The sequence below is a fragment of the Musa acuminata genome, chromosome BXJ1-4 (assembly GCF_036884655.1).
Source record: "Musa acuminata AAA Group cultivar baxijiao chromosome BXJ1-4, Cavendish_Baxijiao_AAA, whole genome shotgun sequence".
Classification (NCBI taxonomy): Eukaryota; Viridiplantae; Streptophyta; class Magnoliopsida; order Zingiberales; family Musaceae; genus Musa; species Musa acuminata.
Window position 1 is genome coordinate 44,017,646 of NC_088330.1, and position 22,950 is coordinate 44,040,595.

The following is a 22,950-nucleotide window of genomic DNA, read 5'->3' on the forward strand; positions in this document are numbered from 1 at the left end:
GTATTTGGCATATGGGATACGGCACTCGCTAAATGTGATATCCTCTTCTTGTACACGCCGGGGATATCTCCGCTCCATGGAATAAGCGATCCATCATTACCTCGACGCCCCACCTTCTCCCATGGCATAAAGATGTTGGAGAGATCGGTTCTTCGAGTCTCAGCCAGTTAGCGAGGCGATGGCTTCTCCGCTTCCCGTGCTCCGCCTTCCCCTGCCTACTCTTCCTTTCCCCTCGTCGAGCGTAGCAGCTCAGAAGCCAAATCCCTCCGCTGCTCTTCCCAGATCCACGGGAAGCTCCTCCTCGCTCACTCTTTTTCCAATCTCTTGCATCTAAAATGTCTCTCTCCTTTTTCGATTTCTTCGCTTCCTGTGGCTCACGTGCTTCGAAGTTTTAATCTTTATCTCCACTAACTCTTACTCCGTTTATCTCTGCTGGAACAGGTGCAATGGCCAATGCCAAACCAATGTCTGACGACCGGACTTCGTGGGTTTTCCAGGTCTGATGGCGGGATATGCCTCGTTCCGCTTGCGATGAGTGCAGCAGCTTCTGGAGGTTCTGATGGTTCGACGAGATTAACTATGGGTCCCATCCGTAAGTTGTTCGATGGATTTCCTCAACCAATTAAAAGCTTTCCGTGGAAGAAAGTGATATCGATATCTCAGCGTGCCTCTTCTAGCTGTGGCATGCCTCAGCGAGATGTCATACTGTGTCCATGATAGAAAGATGGGTGTGATACCGATTCCATTCATTGTCGGGTTTACTCTTGCTGGGGTTCTTAAGAATACAGCGGAGGAGGTTCTGTCAGATCTCAAGGTGTGTGATATTCGATTCACTTACTTTTGTCAGAGTTCATGAGCGTTGCTTCGTATGCTGGTGTGCTTCTTACAATTGGTTGCCTTTCTCAGGAAGAAGGGTTTCCCTGGTATTTGTTTCTGATTGTGAGCTTCTTCACATTACTCAAATTGCCTGGCCCATATTATCCATACTGGGGCCGGTTATTGATTCCTCACTTTGCTAATGGTGGTCTTTGGAGGACTGTTTGGCTAATATTTGTGGTATAAAGGGCCTAATGTGACACCTGAAGCTTCCTTATAGGCTGTTGTTTATAGATGGATGCCTTATCTCTTTATGGTGTAAGCAACAGGTACTTTTTTTCTTTATATTACTGTAAGTGGAATAACTTATGAGTAGATCATTCTTACCATAGTGGAATACATCAATTTTGTTAAGAACATGATCCTTTGGCATTGGTCATTCTTATTTTGGTAATCGTTGTCATAACTTCTTGATGACTTGTCTAAACTCATATAGAGAACTTCAGGAAAATGATAACCAGATGCTATCATGAAGCATCATGTTTCATAGGTATAGTAGCATAAAAATTCATGCAGTGAAACTGACCTCTGGGTGCAATTCAATGTCAAGCAATATGTGGTATCATTTCACTTTTCATGTTGTTTTATTTGCAGTTTTAATATGTTAAACTATTCCCCTTTATTTTTGCAGTTGATGTGAGTAATATCTTAAACTATTTTGTTTTCTGTCAAAGAATCCTGCTGATAAGAGGAATGTTGTCTGTAGGAGGGGTTTCATCAAAGAAAACAGTGGGATGCACCTTCAAAACTTTTCTATAATCCATGAAAATGGAAAATTATGTCCAAGTGTAACTCTAACTTCTCAAACATTTCAGTTCATTAGATTGAACTGTCGAATTGCTTTCTGGTCTTTCTGCATAGCAGTACTAAACTACTAAATTTCTCAGTTATAGAGTTCTAATGTTGAAATATTGAGCTAATTTTCTAATCAGCACTTTAAGGATGCTTAGGTAGATCATTGGCTGTTATGCAAGACAAATGCATTTTAGGTGCAGCTTTAGCAGGAAAAGTGCTCGAGACCAATTTTTGATCATAACTGACAATTTTCTCCGTTGGAAATCTCGGTTTATGACGAAACGAGCAACGATAGTAAATGTATTTTAGCTCTGTTTGGTTGCTAAAATATGGTGGTTTGTTTTGCATCGTTCGGCTACTGAAATGGAGATGGTCGAGGAGAACGAGAGACCACTGGTTAAATTTTGAGGTAGTATTTCAGAGAGCACGAGAAAGAGTTCAAGTATTTGGATAACTTGTCCAAATATTTGTGCTGTCTCGAAGCTTCCCTGTCATTTCCTCTGTTTCACAGGGGCAGAACCTATTGACAACTTGTCATCAAATATGATGCAGATGATGAATGGTGGTAAGCTCAGAATTAAGCGAACTCTTTGTTCGGTTTCTCCAACTTTGTCTGTTAAATACCAACTGCTTGTCATCTTTTCTAAATTCAATATGTTCTGCTCATATTTATGAACCTTTGAAATTCTTGTGCACCGAAAATGAACATATTTGTATTGGTAGCTGCAGCAAAATAGAATCTGATTAAATTTTAAAGCAAGATTAGAAAAAGAATTTTATTCTCTGCTTTTTTTTTTTCAGATATTGTTGTAGACACACTAGTTACTAGTTCCATTATTTAGGAAGATTGTGAATTTATCAATCCATTATCTTTGCATTAAATTTCATTTTTCATTATCGTCAGTGTTCTCGCTCGCAATATTTCCCATTTATGCTCTGCTTGAAAGCTTGTTAGGAAGCTACCTTTTCTTATTGAAAAACTAGATTCAATTATTATGGCCCATGAAAAAGTACAAAGTTGACACAAAATGTAGTTTATGGTTTGTATATAACCTTCAGCATGTTTCAGCATCTTTTGTAGTAAAATATAGATCCATCTTGTAACTTACACGGAATGTCTCAGATTATGTAGCTCTTGTTTTCATAATTCAAAAAAGCTACGCATGATTTGTGTTTGGCAAAGTTCACCGGTGGTGTCAGATTCTTGTTTGGTTGTCCATTTGTGATGCCATCATAGCAAGGGATCAAAGGACAGGCTGTTGCGTTTCTGGCCCTAGTCCAAGATGTGAGCCATTGCTTTAGTTTTCATTCTCGTCATGAATGAATCCATTAGTCTAATTAATTTTATGGCTGATAGGCATCGATGAGGGAGCATGCGGAAGTCGGTCCATGCGAAGTGGGACCTCATGGAAACCATCAGCAGATTCTTTGATCCCAATTGGATACAATCTTGGATATCATCCTCGCTGCAGTCCGAAGAAGGAAACCATCAGTTTGAACTAAGTGGGAGGACAGGAACTTGGAGACTGACTCTACTTTTTCCGGATTCAACAGCTACTACGAACTCCAATTCATCATGCAGTCTCGTCATCATCATCATCATGCACCATATTCACATTGGTAAATCTTGTGAATAATAACTTACCAGTCCAAACATAACTTACTTTGCTGATCTTTTCCGTCCATGCCTTTCTCCAGATCGGAGAGCAAGTAATCTCAGCTGCCTAATGTTTATAATGGATTGGGCATTTGCCTTTGGAAATTCTTGCTTACGCTCGAACACGAAGCTAATGCTCTGCTGCAAAGTCGAATACTTGGATGTTTCTGCATTGTGTCATGAATCAGAAAGAGGAAATTAGCATCCATGACCTGGACAGTGATAAACCTGGAGCATAATACTTATATATGACTAGTGGTGGGATCGATCCGAGTGACATTTTAACCTTGAGAAGGCCATCGATCTTTGTTGTTAGTTGTGACTCTGTCTGTACATGGATACACCTCCGAGGAGGACATGGAAATTTGACATGAAAGGATAAGCTGTGAAAGCATTGCAAATCTTGAAAGGCAAAAGAGAAAGTTTTGGGTTCTTACGAACAAGGTTAAAATGTCAAAAAATCTAGCACTCCACTCCATTGGCAGGGCAAAGCAAAGGTGTGTACTTACTACTTATAAGGTGCTGTGCTTATTCCACAACCAAAGTGGCGTTGGCGTTGCTGCTTTGCTTTAGAATCCCAAACACCCAAAGCGAAATGATGAGTGGACATCCCCAAGTGGGGTTGAGTAATGTTCTGCTTTACGCAGCAGAATCTTAGCAATCTGTTCACCAACCTCTGTCCCTATCTATCTATCTATCGGAGGAGGAGATGAGATGAATAGAGCAGATTCTATCTATCTATCTATTACTTTATTCCTCCCGAGACCCCATGTAACTCGCATCTTGAGTGACCATTCATTTACCCACTCCCCCCCCCCCCCCCTTCATCCCATGTCTCGGATACCTTCTCCCATCTCCCGAGATGCCCATAAAAATTGACCATCTACTACTCGTGGGGATGACTTGCTTCTCAAGCATCATCTTGACTCGTTCGTCGTCGAGGGGACGACCGACAGTAACATCGACGGAAACCGAACTCTGGAGAGATCTGATTGCTGCCGCTTCTTTGTGGGAACAACAACAACACGATTCAACGTTTCAATCGAGACCACCATATCATCGTGGGTGGAATTCCAAGTTGTGGATTCTTTCTTAGCAGGGGACAGACGTTCGCTCGCTCGCTCGCTCGCTCGCTCGGAAGAACTCTCCGATGGCAGAGAGTAGAGTCAGAGTTTGACGAAAAGTAGCAGTCAATCAAATACTACTGCAGTCAATGGAAAATCGACCGATACTGCTTCTTCCAAACATCCCCTCTTCCATTGATTCGTACGGCCATAGCGAAAAATAAAATGACTTTTTTATTCTTCCAACCAACCATGTCTTTCTTCTTCTTCTTCTTCTTCTTCTTCTTCTTCCTTGCAGATAGATCCCAAATCACCCAAAAGAAGAAAAAGGAAAGCTTAGCTTAGCAATCTCATCGAGCTTCGATTACCACAACGATCGATGATAACTCGTAAATCGCAATAGATTGATTGGCTTTTGGGAAGAGAAGGGGGGTGGGGAGGGGTTGCTGCGTTCCTCCCATGGCATCTTCTAAGCACTCATTCCACTCTTCCCATTCGTGAACCCCTCCCTCGATAGGAGGAGGAATCAATCGAGACAAGGAAGGACGACCGTCCTTTCATGTGCCACGAGGTTATCGACCATCCATCACCACAGAACGGAAACGAAATGTTACCCCCATCTACCATCCATCCATCCATCCATCCATCCCCTCACACACCCTTCGAATTATATCTAGGCTTGTCGCATTTCCAAGATTCTTGCACGGTGGATGACCCAACACGATCTACCAAAATTAATTGCATCACGAGGGATGTTATATTTCCTACCCTTTGTTCATCTCTCTCTCTCTCTCTCTCTCTCTTTTAGGTTCTATCGAGAATAAAAAAAGAGAAATATGAATCCATACAAGTAATATAATCATGTATTTAGTGTGATTATTTTTCACAGAATAGGATCCTCTACTTTGCATCCATATGTTTCTTTTCTAATATATATATATATATATATATATATATATATATATATATATATATATATATATATATATATACAGTCTAAAATAAATTGACATCGTGATTAAATCATTACATAAAAAATATAAATAAATAATAAAAAAATAAATAAATAAAATAAAATAAAAAGGTGGCACGAAGATTCCAAGTCGAAGCGAGTTGGATGGAGAAGCGCGTGTTGGCGTCGGATGACTTACGCGACCGCTCGAGCTCGACCTCGTGGATATCCTCCCGTTCGTTTTGTCCCCTCTTCCACGATTCCCTCGAACCGGACGATTCCTCTCCGCTCCCTTTTCTTCTCCTCCGTTCAAAAAAAAAGACGACGACGACGACGGGAGGGATGATAGAGCCAGCGGCGATGGGCTCGGAGGTGGGGTTGGCGTTGCAGCTCTGCGCCATGCGGACCGTCGGCGGCTTCGTGAAGGATGCGGCGACGGAGAGCGCCGGCAGGGCGGCTAGGCTGGTGGAGTCCATCAAGATCTTGGAGGAGGAGAAGCGCAAGATCGAAGCTTTCCAGCGCGAGCTCCCTCTCTGCATGCATCTCCTCGGCGAGGGTCCGTTGGATGCCTCCTTTTCCCTTTCTTTCCATTGGATTCGTTTTCTTGCGGTTCTGAGAATTCCGGTCGCAGTGATCGACGGATTGAAGAAGGAAACGGAGCGATGCCGCGGCGGGTGTTTCGGGCGTGTTCTCCAGGAGTTGTTACCCGTGGAGAGTAGGGTCGAGGAGGATGGAGAGGTAAAAGTAGACGACAAGATGAACTGGATGAGCTCCGCCCAGCTCTGGACCGATAACTACGGCGAGAACGGCATCAGTCACGAGAATCACGAGGTGATGATCTGCGGTAAAAAAAAGGAGGAACTTTTCGTGATATTTTTTTTGCTTACATGGATCTTCCACTTCTGGTAGCGGCAGGAGGGACGCAGGCAGGGGAAGGAGAACTTGTTCTTGGAATGCAAGAGCCCCGGCGGCGACGGCGCTTTCTTACCGTTTGAAGCGCTGTCGACGGTTTCTGCGAGCTCCGAGGAGAAGAAGCCTGCCGCCGCGTTGACCGACCGCCGTGGCTGCGGTCGCGGCCCCAAAAGCGTCGGCAGAGCACCGGAGTCGTCTCCAGCTCCAGCGACGGTGTGCGGCCGCCTCGGCTTCCAGTCCCAGCATCAGCCGTCGAGGAAGGCGAGGAGGTGTTGGTCGCAGGAGCTGCATCGGCGGTTCACGCTCGCCATCCAACAGCTCGGCGGTGCCCAAGGCGAGTGGCTTTTGCAGAATTGTCCCCCTTTTTCTCTTTGCTGGTGTCGTCGATCCATCATGTTCTACTTACTCCCCGAATACACTACTATTCTTTGGCTTGGATCCGATTGTCGTGTTCGTTGATGCAGTGGCTACTCCCAAGCAGATACGGGAAGTGATGAAGGTGGAGGGGCTCACGAACGATGAGGTGAAAAGCCATCTGCAGGTGGCTTCCCAGTTCTTCCTCCTCCTCCTCCTCGTGGATTACTTACCTTACTGCTTCCTAATCCTTGTCGTGAGATGGCGTTTTCCGACGTTCTGCTCCTGCTATTTCAGAAATATCGATTGCACGCTGGAAAGCTGCCTAATGCTTCTTCATCAGCCATGGCGAGTCCACCGGGTGCGGTGGGAGGCTCATCATGCGTCCGGCTTCAGCAGCAATGCATCAGTCCTCCTCCACAGCAGAGCGTTTCGCCTTCTGGTTCTCTCTCCACAGAGCCCTCTTCAGCTGGTTAGCTCTACCCGAGCCCCGTCGATCGCTGCCGGAGATAGCTTCGAGGAAGATGGCAAACGAAGTAACATAGAGAGGTGGAATTTTGCAGGTGAGGTCGTTTGACTCCTCGGTTCTCTTTTGCTTAATTTTGGCTTCGGACAATGAAGGCATCGAGTAGAGTGTTTAGTTTCTTTTCTGATGAAGATTTCGATCGTCATCATCAAAAGAAAGATCACCAGAAATATATGAATACTGCTGGAATGGAATCATCTCGTCATTTATTATTATTATTATTATTATTATTATTAATATTATTATTATTATTAATGAAGAGAAGGAAAAAAAAAAGGTCTACACGACTGGTGCATTGCTTACCGTGGCATGTAAATGAGACGACGACATAAGAAGACGAGGATTGTCGCCGGACCAGATGTGAAGTGCTCAGTGCTCCGAGAACTCGCCTGTTATGCGGCTGGAACACGAAGCAAGCGCATTGATTTGGCCGACAATATCTTCTTTCGGATCGGGGAACCACCGCTCACAATCTTGGGAGCCTGTTGGTCAACAGTCCCAAGTCTTCCTTGTCAAACACGTCAACCGCTAATTACCACTCGATATTTAAGGAAAAGGAGCAAAAAATAATAAAGACTACGGACAACTTATACAAACTGCTGTCGTTGGATTTGACAAGGCCTCGGGGAATCAGGTGGTCGTCATCATCACCTTAATTCTTTCTAGACGTGCCCAGAAACTAAGGTCGGAATCACCTGCATTTGCATTAGCATTAGCATTAGCATTAGCATTAGCATGGGGCCACGAGCGGATCTCGAAGAAAGGACGGGTCTCACCTCAAACACGTAGGTTCCAAGCCTCTTTCCAACCTTGAGTCTTCTGAGCTGCTCACGAACAAAGGTCTTCGTGATCCTGACACCAACCTTATTCCGACTTCCTCCGGAAGTAGAGCAAGTCTCCTATGGAAACGGGAAGCTCGTTACCAGTGTCCTATCCTCGGATCGGAAAGACTATCCAAATCTCCTATTAGATTATGAACCCTTTATAATTAAATAAAATATATAATAAATCTAATTAAATTCTCATGATAAATATTGATTAATAAAAATTATATTATACTAAAATTCTTTAGAGGATAATGTGTTTGATGAAAAAAACTCTCTTAATAATTTATCCTAAACCTTATATTTTTGTCTACAAATAGACCGGGATTAAACGAGATATGTCATAAAAAAATTACAATCGAGCGATTACGATTTTTCTTTCAACCTTCCAAAACCATCAACAATAGTAATCTTTTTCATTACGAGATATGCATATCTTTCGATGTCATAGAAAACACAATACAGATCGACGACATTATGATATTCGAATCCAGATGACAGTGTTTTTGCATAATCTTTTTCATATGACATCGAAAGATGTGCATTATAAATCCGATCTAATGTTATTTGATTTCAATCCTGACATAAATTTTTTTTCGCATTACATATAACATATCACATATTTTATACAAAGAAGAAAGAATGTTCTGAATATTTTTATGTAGGCTGTAGAGAAATGCACTACATACTCTGAGATGAATCAAACATGACATGAGGAAAACAGTACTTCTGATATGTCAAACATCACGAGCTTCCTTTTTTTAAAGAATCAAAAGGATATGAAAGAGCAAGTTCGCTTAATGATGCAATTCTACTGCCATAGTGATGCCCCTAATCAGCCAAATGCATCAACAGGCAAGAGCAATGCACCTCAAGATTTTTGCTCGTGGCAATGAATCCTCATGCTGTCAGGTCCTATCCACGATTAGCAACGCCTCAAGTTCTTCCTTGCGCCGCATCAGTTCCTGTAATGATCCCACAACTTGGGGTTAGGGAACAGAAAACAGAAAAACTTGACATCACAATACTAACAAGTCATAAACTATAAAGATTTCCATTAAACCAGTGCCCAACATGGAACGATCAAGGCTACAATGACGAGGGCGACAAAAACAATAGTCTTACTGCCAACTGTTTGGAATTAGCCACATGGATTCTTCCACACCCAATATTTAGTTCAAATAAGGACGGTGTCAAGAACAGGAGACCTCCTGATCTGCACTTGCAAAGATTCTTGTTCATACTGTTTGACAGAGTTATATGCACCACTCCTTTGTTCAAGTACAAAAACATAATGTTATGTGCACACAAACAAAAGTTAAAAGCATTAATACACAATCTTGTGAGTTAAAATTAGACATCAGTTGTTAATAACGAAACATCGTCAGGGGCCATATTGCCAAAGACTTGTTTGGAATGGTCAAAGCATTCCGACTGATGATAGCACATCAAATTCATAACATAACATGATCAAAGTCATATCCGCAGGCCAACAAGACAATGACTCGAAACCATTAGAAAGCAGATAACATAAAACAAAGACTGCTTCTTGTACTAGTGTCAAACCATCCTCATCTCGACAACGTATAGCAATGTGTTCAAAAAAATATTGAGAAAGAACACATGTTCGTTGCCACCTTTAGGATAGACAGTTTGATTACACAAATTTTCTATTTGCATGCAATAAATTAAATTCACATATGACAAATGTTATCCTTTTCTGCATGGAAAACTAGGATAAGACTTTACTTTATAGGCGTTAACTCATGAAATATTAAAATTATGACCCCAGCAGGATAGTTAAATTTTCTGCATTCCAAAATGACAAACGCAACCAAATTTCCTATCACATATGACGAATGTCATCCTTTTCTACATCTAAAACTAGGATAAGATTTTACTTTATAGGAGTTAACTCAATGAAATATTTAAATTATGACCCCAGCAGCAGGATAGTTAAATTTCTGCATTCCAAAAATGACAAATGCAACCAATGTAACAAAACTTCTTATCACTTGCCTACTCGACAATTTAAGATTCTGCACTACTATCTAGAACAAAATGTTTTCTTCTTTTACCTTATTCGTTAGGACAGTCTATCAAATTGAGCAATGATTGATACAATTAGAATGTCAAGTGGGGCAATCCTTCTCAATAAACCCAGTTAACAAACAAATAAATCTTTGATTCCAGAAAACACAGCATCATCTAATACATTTATCATGACCAAGTGGCTTTCTCCCCAAGACTGCTTACCTCTAGATCTCTAGCTGCTTGCTCTCTTGTTGTTTCCTGATGCTGGCGCGATCGCTTCAAGAAACCAATGCATGATGCACCCTGAATATTTGTGCCCACGTATCAATTTGCGGAATATCAAAAATAAGATATATGAACCGATTCAAAAATATGCCAACTAATGGATTTGACATGGCCATACAGCATGCAACACATCCGGGTGCCACTCAAATATTGGGATTGTTCGATGAAGGTACAATGATCATGATTCATGTAAGGAAAACAAGGCCAAGAATTATTTGAATGTTTGTGCCCCCATATCATTTTGTGGAATATCAAAAATAAGATATATGAACCGATCCAAAAATATGCCAACTAATGGATTTGACATGGCCATACAGCATGCAACACATCCGGGTGCCACTCAAATATTGGGATTGTTCGATGAAGGTACAATGATCATGATTCATGTAAGGAAAACAAGGCCAAGAATTATTTGAATGTTTGTGCCCCCATATCATTTTGTGGAATATCAAAAATAAGATATATGAACCGATCCAAAAATATGCCAACTAATGGATTTGACATGGCCATACAGCATGCAACACATCCGGGTGGCACTCAAATATTGGGATTGTTCGATGAAGGTACAATGATCATGCTTCATGTGAGGAAAAAAAGGACAAGAATTATGCGAGTGCAGACCAACCGAGATCACATAGGTTAAGCCACAAGCAAGAAGCAAGTAGCTGGAGATCTCCTGAAGAAGCACCAGGTACCTCGGTTCTCCACTGACAACCGGGAAAGCTCTTGTCATGACAGCAACACTAGAATGGAAGAAAATCCCCAATTCAAAACCACTAATCACAGCACCAAAGAAGTTAACTTTGCCATTGATGCTTCAAACACTAAAGGTAAATATATAAACGGTATAAGAACATACAAAATCTGCAGCATGCCCCTGCATGCCCAGTACTCCAATATCTGTTCGTCATCAAAAGGAGATACGCGTTGTAAAACCTAACTGGACAAAGAATCAACAATCGAATTCAAACTGAAAGCAAAAAGAATATCAAAACAAACCCTCCAGATTTTGATGATGAAACCCCATTCGGTCTCAGCGACAGCCACGAAGAGGGAGATGGCAACCGCGTAGCATCGAAATATTCCGCCAAAGATCTATCCGAAGGAGCTCAGAACGGAAGAATCATAGATGAGAGAGAGGGATGATGTTAGAGAAGGAAGTGCGAGCCAGGGTTCGAGGGGGAGTACATCAGATCCGTTTCTGAAGGATCGGACGGCGAAGAGGGCGTTCACGAAGACACAGGCGACGGCGGCGACAGCGGTGACGAAGCTGAAGCAGCGGCAGACGATCAGCAAGGGGTCCGGCCTCGCCCGCACCCGTAGGGCCTGGATGTTGGGCGGCGGCCGCGAAGTCTCGCCGGCTTCGGCACCTCTCGCCATCAGACGGGTCCGCTCCCTTGGTTTCTTCTACTCCCTCCTCTTCTTAATCCGCTCGCTTAAGGTTTCGGATGCGGGGAGCTCGCTCACTTCGCCTCTCCTAATGGCATCCAGAAGAAGGAACGCCGCACAAGGAATCGGGAGCGTAGAGGAGGAAGCGAGCACACTTTCCTTCGGTGGCGGTTTTGGTATAAAGCGAGCTTAGCGGAGCGAGAGAGGGTTGCTTGCAGTTGGCCGGGCAAGTGGTCGATGCCCGTAGATGCGGCGCCCACACACCACACTGCCCGTCCCAAGTATTCAGACCTAACAATCAACCGCACCGAAATTATATAATTATATAATTATATATATATATATATATATATTGGCACACGAACTTTTTGGTTGCCACGTCTTTTGCTTTCTCAGAAATGACTCGAACACTTAACTTGTTCCGTATGGTGAAACCATTGGACCACGGTCCAGATGTCAAAAGAGGAGAGAGGTGACCTTTTGCGTGTGAGCCACTGTTGACCACCCCAAACCGACTTCTTCCAAGGACTTCCAAGCAAATAGGTCAAAGTTCCATGGCGATTTCAATCGACCCAACGGACCATTCACTGCCACCAGTTGGAACGCATCTCGTTCGAACAGTCCCTCATAGCTTGTCCCTCTTTACCTTCCTTCCTTGTACACGTAGTGCTGGAGCATGACGAATGGTCGTGGAAAGCAGAGCTACCGGTTGGCAATGTAGTTTAATGCGTGATTCATGTCATGAGCATCATATGATATGTGATGATGGACTTTTATGCCAATTTTCTAAGATTTACCGATCGATTAGACACCGACAAAACGACACGACGACAAAGACGACGACGGCGACGGGGGGCGTCGGACGCAAACCGAAGAATCGGGTACCGGCCGTGGGCGTCTAACCCTATAAAGAAGACGGGGGAAAATGAAAGGAAAAAAGTAATATGCCATCATCAAATTCGCATTAAAGAAAGGCCTCCATCACCGGCCACCTCCAATGAGCAGTGACGGAAAAAAGGGGGAGGAAAAGTTTTACCTGCTCTGCTCCACTCTTCATAACGTTGACTGCACTCTCCGTTTCCTCCCGTCCCCCCATTCCGCCCCCAATCCACCCCACCCCGCCCATGTTCTTCCCAGTTCCCCATAATTTACGGGGCGGATAGAATAATCCTCCGTCCTCCGTCCTCAGATCTCATCTCTGCATATCTAGGAAGCATTGAGGCGGGTGGTGGTTGTGGAGGAGTCGAGTCGGCTCATCCGTTTGTTCTTGTTCTAGGTCTGGTTTGTTGACATGGAGAGCTACCTCAACGACAATTTTGGGGGCGTCAAGTCGAAGAACTCGTCGGAGGACGCGCTCCGGCGATGGCGGAAGCTCTGCAGCGTCGTCAAGAACCCCAAGCGCCGCTTCCGCTTCACCGCCAACCTCTCCAAGCGCTCCGAGGCCGAGGCCATGAAGAAAACCAACCAGGTCCCTCTTCCTCCCCACCTCACTCGACGTTTTTCTTCTTTGGATCTGGCCTGCTGTTTCTTGATCTCTTCTTTTTGCGAGGGTTTTACTTGAGGGGTGGAGTTTAGGGTTCCGGGACATATTATATATTTTGGTTCATGAAGTCAAACTTGGCTTGTGATGTCAACCAGGCTAAGTAGCGTAAGCAACAAGGAATTAGGATATGAGAAATTTCTTTGTTGATCAGATCAAAGGAACTATATTTGAGTTTGAATGCGTGGTTTTGCCACAAGCGAAGCTGGATAATCGGCACATCAGCTCGAATCATACAAGCTGAACGTTAGAAATGCAATATATGTTGACTGGTCCTGATTCAAGTTTTGAGGATCCTTTCTGGTTCTTGATCTCGTACTAAATTTGCCAGCTCGATGCTCCCACAGCATCACAATGCGATGAAACGAGGAGTTCGTTTTTTCCTTTTAATTTACTTGTTGCATCATTCACATCTATATCACAAAGGAGATATGAGTACGAGCCATATCTGCGTGGTCTGACAGATTGTGTGATGCCGCCAGCAAAGTGATGATTTAATACAAATTTTACATCCTGTAATCGAGCCAATTTTATTGCAACTTTGTGATAATGGAACTAACCAGAGAAAATAATTAGTTCTAATAGTCAAAATTTTAAATTTCATGTTGACTTAATATCATGCATGCGTGTTATCCAGATGAGAGACATCTGCCGCCATCTAAACATGACCTGAAACTTCAAGGACAAAAACAAATCGGAGGGACATTCAAAATCATAGGCTAATCATAGATTGTTAATTTGCTTCTCTGGTGCTTCGATTTTTTGTTTTCCATTTTTTAAAATTATGTCATTTTATTTGTTTACATTTCCTTTGAATATTGGGAACTAGTCTTTTCTTCTCATTAACCTATTCTTTAATTCACATGTATCTAAAATTTCAAGCCTCTGTGAACTCCGGCTTATCCAGTCTTTCTTATGTGTGTACACGTTTGAGTAATTTCATGGTAAATTCTCACCAAGTATGCCATTTAGTTTGACAATGCTTTCCTCATGCTGTTCAATAGCTCGTGGTACTTATGGACCTCTCTGTACTCAGATTTGATTCCTAAACATTGCCACTCTATCCTTTAGCTAGAAACAACTCACAGATATTTTTTGTAGATCATCCTTGCTTTGTTGCAGATTTGACGACTGTACTTGCATTTATTTTGAGTAAAAAATTTGTTATGAGTTGTGGTTTCTGTAAAATTTACTAAGGTTGCTTCTAACCCCTTCTATCTTTTCTTTCTGATCTTTTGGAGGGATTACTCGATACAACTTTTTCTTGAATTTATCAGTTCATTTTAATGATCAAAAGTAGGTTCCTCAATCATTTGACAAGTGCCACCGAGGTACTTCATTTGTTCTCATCCCTTCGTTTCAAAAACTGCTTTGATGGTGTCTCCCAGTAGATGTGATTAATGGTGATCCTTGACCTGCTTGTAATCACAATCTGTTCTTGAGAATCTTATAAATGTATGTCGTTTCATCATTAGTAATACTTAATAGGTTTAGAGATCTTAATACTCTGCTACACTCCATTCATATAGCTTGTCTGACAACCTTGCATCAGCCATCAAATTAACTCGCTGCATTTGACAGGAGAAATTGCGGATTGCTGTTTTGGTTTCAAAAGCTGCACTACAGTTTATACAGGGTACTTTTGTAATTTCTTGTCATTCTAGCCCGTATGGATCTCTTTAGCAAGTTTGTTGATTTTACTGACATGTCACATCTGTTAAAAAATTGTAATTCCAAAATGTATTTCAGGAATCACATTACGTAGTGAATATGTCGTACCTGATATGGTAAAGGCAGCAGGTTTTCAGATTGGTGCTGATGAGTTGGGATCTATTGTCGAAGGCCATGATGTGAAGAAGTTGAAAATGCATGGTGGCGTGGACGGCATTGGAAATAAGCTTTCCACATCTACAACTAATGGACTGACTACCACCGAGGATAGGTTAAAGAGGAGGCAAGAGATTTATGGTATAAATAAGTTCACTGAAAGCAAGGTCCGGAGTTTTTGGGTATTTGTATGGGAAGCGCTTCAAGACACTACATTGATAATTCTCGCGGCTTGTGCCTTCATATCTCTAGTTGTTGGCATTGCCATGGAAGGATGGCCAAAAGGTGCCCATGATGGCCTTGGAATTGTCGCAAGCATCCTGTTAGTTGTGTTTGTCACTGCAACGAGCGACTACAGGCAGTCTTTACAATTCAAAGATTTGGATAAGGAGAAAAAGAAGATTTCTATACAAGTGACACGCGATGGTTTCAGACAGAAGATTTCTATTTATGATCTTGTTCCTGGTGATATCGTGCATTTATCAATTGGGGATCAAGTCCCTGCTGATGGGCTTTTTATATCTGGATATTCCTTATTGATCAATGAATCAAGTCTGACGGGTGAGAGTGAACCTGTTTGTGTAAATGCAGAATACCCTTTTCTTCTGTCTGGGACTAAAGTCCAGGATGGATATTGTAAAATGTTGGTAACGACCGTTGGCATGAGAACACAATGGGGTAAGCTGCTTGCTACACTCAGTGAAGGAGGAGATGATGAAACTCCATTACAGGTCAAACTGAATGGAGTTGCAACTATCATTGGAAAAATTGGTTTGTTTTTTGCAGTAATAACATTTGCAGTGCTGGCTCAAAGCCTTGTTAGTCGGAAATATCACGACGGCCTGCTATTGAGCTGGTCAGGCGATGATGCACTGGAGATGTTGGAATTTTTTGCTATTGCAGTCACAATTGTTGTGGTTGCAGTTCCAGAAGGGCTTCCCTTAGCTGTGACATTGAGCCTTGCTTTTGCAATGAAGAAGATGATGAATGATAAGGCACTAGTCCGCCACCTTGCAGCTTGTGAAACTATGGGCTCAGCGACAACAATTTGTAGTGACAAAACTGGAACGCTGACAACCAATCATATGACTGTTGTAAAAGCTTGTATCTGCAGAAATGTCGTGGAAGTAAATAGTTGTGAGAAAGTTGATGACTTAAGCTCCTATGTCCCAGATTCTGCACGTAAAACTCTTTTACAATCCATTTTTAATAACACAGGTGGTGAGGTGGTGACCAACCAGGATGGAAAGCTTGAAATCTTGGGAACACCAACAGAGACTGCCTTGTTGGAACTGGGTTTATCACTGGGTGGGGATTTTCAGGCACAACGTCAGGAAACTAAGCTTGTTAAAGTTGAGCCCTTTAATTCCATAAAGAAGAGAATGGGGGTGGTGCTCCAACTTTCTGAAGGAGGATACTGTGCACACTGTAAAGGTGCTTCTGAGATAATTTTGGGCGCTTGCGACAATTATGTAGATCCCTCAGGTAATGTCGTGCCTCTTGATGAAGCAGCTCTGAATCTTCTTAAGAGCACAATTGATAGTTTTGCTGGCGAAGCTCTTCGAACTCTGTGCCTTGCATATAAGGAAATTGGCGACAATTTCTCTGCTGAGGATAAAATTTCATTCGAAGGATATACATGTATTGGAATTGTAGGAATCAAGGATCCTGTCCGTCCGGGTGTCAAGGAGTCTGTTGCAACTTGTAGGGCTGCAGGAATTACTGTGAGAATGGTTACAGGAGACAACATAAATACAGCAAAAGCAATTGCTAGGGAATGTGGTATTCTCACTGATGAGGGTGTAGCTATAGAAGGTCCAGAGTTCCGTGAGAAGAATCTGGAAGAATTGATGGAACTGATTCCAAAAATTCAGGTTGCTCTCGTGATACTTTTGATATATCTCTTGTTGACTGTTAAATAAAGCTTGGATCTCATCAACTTGTTCATTTTTTATTTGCTAGGTAATGGCCAGATCTTCACCATTAGATAAGCATACCTTAGTAAAACACTTGCGGACCATCTTCAATGAAGTTGTTGCTGTGACTGGTGATGGCACAAATGATGCTCCTGCACTTCACGAGGCAGATATTGGACTTGCAATGGGCATTGCAGGAACCGAGGTAATTCTCAAATGGTTTTTCTCGAAACCTGATTTATTTAAAGCATTATGAAACAAAAAAAAAAGTATTATCCACCAGTGATTACCTTACCTGTCAAAGTATAGATTTCCAGTCGATATATGGAAGTAATCAGTTTTTAAAGTTCAAGAACATTCATTATTCCAAACATGGGTGTTTTAGTGCACAATGTTTTATTTGCACTGAAGCCCTTGTTTTGTGGATTAAGGATGTAAATTTATGTTGGAAACATTCCACCTCGATAGTGTTCATCAACACCTCACTGAATCTGACACACCCAATGAGTCAGCAGGTCAAGTAATTGTTTCATAATCTAACAGTAGTAAGTGGGAAGACTTCCAGGGCTCGTGTACCCAGTTTGATGGTAGTTACCTATACGAGATTAACAGTCTAATTTATACTCAGTTTTTATTTATAAAAACTGGGCTCTTGTGTACCCAGTTTGTTTTGCATGGCTCGTAGGCTTGTCAAACTATACTAGTTTGCATCACTAATGCTGCTAAATGTTGGCCATAATTTCATGTTAGCTCACTTTGAAAAATAACAAATGTGTGGCGATTATTTTGCTGCATCGGCCTAGCTTACAAAATGTAGCTTTACATGCTAAATTGCACTTCTTACATTTTTATCTAAATCTTTCTCAGCATTTGCATGTAGATAGAATTTTGATTTTGCATAAGATACAAAATTTGTACACTTTAAAGTAACATTTTGTTTTTCTTGGCACTGTGCTGATCATTAAGAGAGAAACCACCGATGACTACATTATCAAGGAATTTGTCTAGCTGAAATTGTACATATTTACTCATATAACTATTATCAAATGGATCCCATTGAACTATCAATATTTTTGTAACTGACTAGCAGATTAATATCATGTTCATTTGGCACCCGAAGTTATATTTTCCACTTACTATGTTACATCATGCAGGTAGCTAAAGAAAGTGCTGATGTCATAATTCTAGATGACAATTTCTCGACAATTGTGACTGTGGCAAAATGGGGACGTTCTATATACATTAACATTCAAAAGTTTGTACAGTTTCAGCTTACGGTTAATGTGGTCGCTCTAGTTGTTAATTTCTCCTCAGCCTGCTGGTCAGGTTAAGCATATTTAACTTGCTTTCTGGGCCAAATTTACTTTTCCAGTTTTATTTTTTATTTTTAATTTTTAGTATCATTTCCTCTTACTTTGCCCTTCTTTTGCTCTAGGAAATGCTCCACTTACTGCTGTTCAGCTACTTTGGGTGAACATGATTATGGACACCTTAGGAGCATTAGCATTAGCCACTGAACCACCACGTGATGACTTGATGCAAAGAGCACCAGTTGGAAGGACTGGGAAATTTATCAACAACACAATGTGGAGAAATATCCTGGGACAATCAATATACCAATTCATCACAATATGGTATCTCCAGACACAGGGAAAATGGTTATTTCAGCTTGATGGCCCTGACACCGATCTTACTCTTAACACTATCACATTCAATTCGTTTGTTTTCTGTCAGGTAATTCACTAGATTCTAGAATTTTATTTTCGAAACATATGTTGTTTCAGGATTCGTTAGTGTTGTTCCTACTAGAAGAAACTACTAGATATATGTGTGAACTTTTTTGAGAAAGAACTAACCTTTACATTTAAAAAAAAAAAGAAATCAATGGATAATTCATCAGTGACTTGCCTCAGGTTTAGACTGACGTAAGAATGCCATTTAACTAGGATTTCTTGTTGATTTGCACAATAAATGAGAAGAATGGTGCAAATTTGTGAACAGCACAAGTGTAATTATTGGATCTTAGATCTTCCAGATAACGTGCACACTATTTGTTTAGACACAGGATTACTTAATTTTAAATACAACCCACGAAAGATTAAAATTATTATTCACATATCATTTCAATCATTCTTGTACATCTTACAGCCTTATCCCTTTTACTCGATAGCCACTGTTATAACACTTTACACTTGTAAAATATCTTTCTAAAACCCAGCATATTGAACAATTTTTAACATCTTAGTTGTCTCAGAATTAGTAGTTTGTTTAGCAAGTTGCTCCTGTACTATCCAGAGCATGTGTTTTTTTACTTAATGAATTGTCTTATGCAGGTGTTCAATGAGATAAGCTCTAGAGAGATGGAGAAGATAAATGTATTCCGGGGCATCTTGCAGAACTATGTCTTTCTGGCCGTTCTCATCAGCACCGTCGTCTTTCAATTTATAATTGTCCAATTTCTTGGGGACTTTGCAAACACGATACCACTTACAATGTCACAGTGGTTTGTAACTGTTTTCCTTGGGTTCTTAGGAATGCCCATTGCTGCAGTCGTCAAGTTATTACCAGTAGGGTCTCTTTAAGGATCATGCAGCAGAGGTCAGGTAAACATGCCTAAATTGCTTTTTGCTGTTTTTCCAAGTTGCTTCTTTTTGATCCCCACATGGAAAGATCTACAGCATCAGTTTCTTGGTTTCTATGACGGGAAGCTACAAGTGGAAGTAAAGCCCCCTCCTTGACAACACTTCCATTCTTGGATTTTTCTTTGTTGTGGCACATTGTTAAAGATTTTGTTCGAAACTCTTTTATCAGAAAGAGGAAGATGACTCATGTAAGGTTTTACACATTGGTGGTATTGGACATGTAAGCATCATCTGACATGTTGTTTTATGTTCTATATTATCTGATTGTAGTGGATGATTTGCATGCGGTGCTTCCTCTTTTCTAAGCATTTTTTGATTTGGTGGCAGACTTCATGGATATGATAGATTGCTGGCTATGCAGATTTAACTTAACACTCTCGATAATAAATGAACATGGATGGATGTGGTTATATTTCACCTGATGATAAAAGAAAGGTACTTTTAAATGACTAGTGGGACCCCAACCTGGTTGTTAGCCTTTGATTTGGGTTCCCGCTGGTGGTGCATGCAAATACGACAAAGTCGGCCGCATACTAAAGGGAAGATACAAGTGGGACAAATGGAGATTGGACTCCTCTCTCCCTCTCTCTCGCTTCTCCTTCCGTCTCATCCAAACCCACCCCAATCTTCCTCCGATGGGACCTCCCCCGATTCCAGCGATCGCTTCCTCGTCTCATCTTGCGACAGGTAATGCACCTCGATCCCTCTTCCCTCTGTTTAGGGTTTCGTATCTTGATCTCCAACCCGCTGTTTAGGGTTCGTCCGCTCTTTCTATCTAGGACGTGAGGTCGAATGCTCTACTGGGACGGTTTTCATCCGAGGATCGGTGCCCCGTTGCTGCTTCCGCGACGACCTCTCGGTGTTCGCCGCCTGCTCGGATCGGAAGGTCCGACTAATTCCTTTGGCTCAGGTATCATCGATTTGTCCTGTTCTCCAAGAATCTTTGTCGAGATGGCTTCTTGATCCCGTTCCTTCACGGCTTTTCTTTCTGTTCTTCGTCTTTTTTTCTCGTCTCCAAGAATCTTCCTAGTACTCAAAATAAGATGGGCTTTTCTTTCCGTTCTTTGTTCGTACGAGTTTCAAGAATCTTCGGAGTATTTCAGATTAAGATCGCTCCTTGATCCCATTTCTTGCTGACCTTTGGATCGATTCGATCGCGTAATTTCTTCGACAAAATATGGGCGGGAAAATAGCAGAGAGCAATTTTATCTTAGCCCGTAAAAGAGCTTAAACTCATGTCCGTTAACCTATGGGTAATCCCGTCTTATTTCGCATCAAACTGGATCTTTGTAACCATAGGCTCCATATTTCTATCGGAACAAACTAATTTGTGTTATAAAAAATCAATTAATTTTTCGCACTTTCCTGATGCTGTTCGATCAGGGGAAGTAGTAGTAGTTCTTGAAGGCTCCAATGAGTGGATCGCAGAAATTTTTACGGGGTGATGTGAGCACGACTACCGTGGGACCAGCGACGCACGTCGTCACCGTCACAGTTTTCAGGGGTGAGCCACGCAGCAGCTAGAGGCGGTGGCCGTTATGAGTCCGTGGCTGTGTGCACGTGACAAAGTCGATCGAGTTAAAAGGAGAAATCTCCCCGCTCCCGTCCCCGCCCGACCTGTCCAAAGCCCTCTCGGTCTTTTCTCTTCTCTTTCCCCACAAGAAGAAACCCTACCCTCCATGGATCTTTCGATCCCATCCTCCATAGGAGCCTTCCCAGGTCGAATAGTTTGAGCTTTCTAATCAATCCCTCCTCCGATTGCATAACCAACCTCCCAAGAGTCTCATCGTGGGATAGGGTATGCCCCTCGACCTCTCTTCTTCCTTCCTTCGTTTAGGGTCGTTTTTATTTATTTATATATCGATCTTGGTACCGTTTCCATCGTCGTTCGTTCGACTATGTCATATGAGGTCGAATGATCTCTTGGGACGGTGAAGGTCCTCCTGCCCTCGATAACTGCTTCTGCGTTGCACTACCTGCTCGGATCACAAGGACCGGGAGCAAGAGGGAGTAACTCTGGCTATTTGTTCTGCTTTCAAAGAATTTTCGGAGTCGTGGTTGAATCAAGATCGCTTGCTGATCGCATTAACTGTACTTTTTTTTGTTCCTTGTTCCTTTTCTTCAAGAATCTTTAGAATAATGAGTATGCTCGCTTCTTGTTCGAATTCCGTGATCTTTATCGCATTGTTTGGGTTTATCTTTTTTGGTGATCAATCCCCAGGTCTGTCTGTCTGTCACAGCGATCCCCCTTAGGGTCCTAGAACAGAATCCTGTGATAGGCAGGGAGTGGTCTTTTGTGTTTTTTCATTTCTTTTTGTAAAAAAAAAGAGGGCTGTCCTTGAGGATTTAATCGGAAAGATGATGATATTTGCTTCTTGAATACGCTTTGTGACAGACATTTGGACTAATTTAACAGCATAGATCGTTAGACGATGATATTATTCATTGGGGGGGGGGGGGGAGAGCTTAGTGTGAAATGTTAAGCTGTCCAAAGAAGAGCGTGGCGTCGTATGTTATCTTTAGACTATAGACTAAATAAAAGTAGGTATGCTCTTCTGTTTCTCACCTGGTTGATATTTGAATCCGGATGATCTATGATGGATGGTTTGTTTGGGAATTTCGTGTCTCATTCTGCGAGTTTATTTCGCGTGTGAAACGGATTTGGTAATCGTACGTGATTCTTATCATTATTCTTTTGGGAGCAACTTACTTGGGTGCCCTGATGATTGATTGTTTCTGAAGGAAAAAAAATTATTTATTCATTTGTTTTGTTCCAAGAATTAGTCAAATTCTCACACTTGATTATTTCTTTCTGTTCCTTGCTCCAAAGAATCTCTAGGGTAATGAATATATATATATATATATATATATATATATATATATATATATATATATATATATATATATATATATATGTATATATGCTTGCTTCTCTTCTCGATCCAAGTTCTTGATCTTTACTGGAATGATTTAAGTTTTTTGGTCACAGCGACCCCCCCCTTTGGTTTCTTGAACATCATCATCATCATCATCCTCTCTTGTTTTCGCTTGTTGGATATTGATATCAGATCATGTTCTATCAGGTCTAGCCTCGCCAATGGCTGGGAATTAAAATCTGGAATGCACGAAGAAAGCTCCAACGAGATTCATCGAATACTCTTCTTCTTCTTCTTTTGTTTTTTTTCATCTTCCCAGCTATTTATTAGTGGATAGGCTAAGAAAGTTTAGGATTTGGAGTCAATTAATATTAGCAGTAAATTAACATGGAATCAGTTATGTTGTACGCTTTAAATAACTGACTCTTTCCAACAGTGAAACATATTTGAATCAATGATCGTCCGAGGCAATGATCGGAAT

At 41.7% G+C, this 22,950-nt stretch overlaps 3 protein-coding genes and 1 long non-coding RNA gene across 13 annotated transcripts; 3 read left to right on the forward strand and 1 right to left on the reverse strand.

Annotated features, from left to right (window-relative positions):
• Positions 1–36: 36 nt before the first annotated feature.
• On the forward strand, positions 37–3,771 carry LOC135671912 (uncharacterized). Of its 2 annotated transcripts, XR_010512888.1 has the most exons (5): positions 37–814; positions 907–1,145; positions 2,795–2,956; positions 3,029–3,291; positions 3,370–3,771. It is a non-coding gene; the product is annotated as an uncharacterized LOC135671912 (long non-coding RNA). The 2 variants fall into 2 exon arrangements; XR_010512889.1 differs by lacking the exon at positions 2,795–2,956 and having other exon boundaries at positions 39–814; positions 3,370–3,744.
• A 1,666-nt stretch (positions 3,772–5,437) lies between these two features.
• On the forward strand, positions 5,438–7,336 carry LOC103982178 (transcription factor NIGTH1). 3 transcript variants are annotated; one of them, XM_065180294.1, is made up of 5 exons: positions 5,687–5,900; positions 5,976–6,175; positions 6,254–6,590; positions 6,721–6,797; positions 6,908–7,336. In XM_065180294.1, the coding sequence occupies exons 1-5, from the start codon at positions 5,687–5,689 to the stop codon at positions 7,085–7,087; spliced, it is 1,008 nt and encodes a 335-aa protein (XP_065036366.1). In that variant the 3' UTR covers positions 7,088–7,336. The 3 variants fall into 3 exon arrangements, with proteins under 3 accessions (XP_065036365.1, XP_065036364.1, XP_065036366.1); XM_065180293.1 differs by having other exon boundaries at positions 5,438–5,900; positions 6,260–6,590; positions 6,721–7,336; XM_065180292.1 differs by having other exon boundaries at positions 5,449–5,900; positions 6,721–7,336.
• Positions 5,530–11,956, reverse strand: LOC135671911 (uncharacterized). 5 transcript variants are annotated; one of them, XR_010512887.1, is made up of 11 exons: positions 11,468–11,956; positions 11,279–11,374; positions 11,139–11,179; positions 10,905–11,022; positions 10,217–10,297; positions 8,831–8,925; positions 7,913–8,035; positions 7,721–7,831; positions 7,440–7,618; positions 6,232–7,216; positions 5,530–6,138 (listed from the first exon to the last, which is right to left on the reverse strand). XR_010512887.1 is itself a non-coding variant. In XM_065180300.1 (6 exons), exons 1-6 carry the CDS (start codon positions 11,657–11,659, stop codon positions 8,869–8,871), a joined length of 585 nt encoding a protein of 194 aa, XP_065036372.1. In that variant the 5' UTR covers positions 11,660–11,955; the 3' UTR covers positions 8,541–8,868. The 5 variants fall into 5 exon arrangements, 1 of the variants encoding a protein (XP_065036372.1); XR_010512886.1 differs by having other exon boundaries at positions 7,440–7,640; XR_010512884.1 differs by having other exon boundaries at positions 7,440–7,831.
• A 711-nt stretch (positions 11,957–12,667) lies between these two features.
• On the forward strand, positions 12,668–22,924 carry LOC103982175 (calcium-transporting ATPase 10, plasma membrane-type-like). Of its 3 annotated transcripts, none has more exons than XR_010512883.1 (10): positions 12,668–13,136; positions 14,790–14,844; positions 14,958–16,909; positions 16,998–17,156; positions 18,106–18,277; positions 18,387–18,685; positions 19,285–19,813; positions 19,921–20,280; positions 20,349–20,503; positions 22,677–22,924. XR_010512883.1 is itself a non-coding variant. In XM_065180290.1 (7 exons), exons 1-7 carry the CDS (start codon positions 12,960–12,962, stop codon positions 19,531–19,533), a joined length of 3,063 nt encoding a protein of 1,020 aa, XP_065036362.1. In that variant the 5' UTR covers positions 12,668–12,959; the 3' UTR covers positions 19,534–19,876. The 3 variants fall into 3 exon arrangements, 1 of the variants encoding a protein (XP_065036362.1); XR_010512882.1 differs by having other exon boundaries at positions 20,373–20,503; XM_065180290.1 differs by lacking the exons at positions 19,921–20,280; positions 20,349–20,503; positions 22,677–22,924 and having other exon boundaries at positions 19,285–19,876.
• Positions 22,925–22,950: the final 26 nt, after the last annotated feature.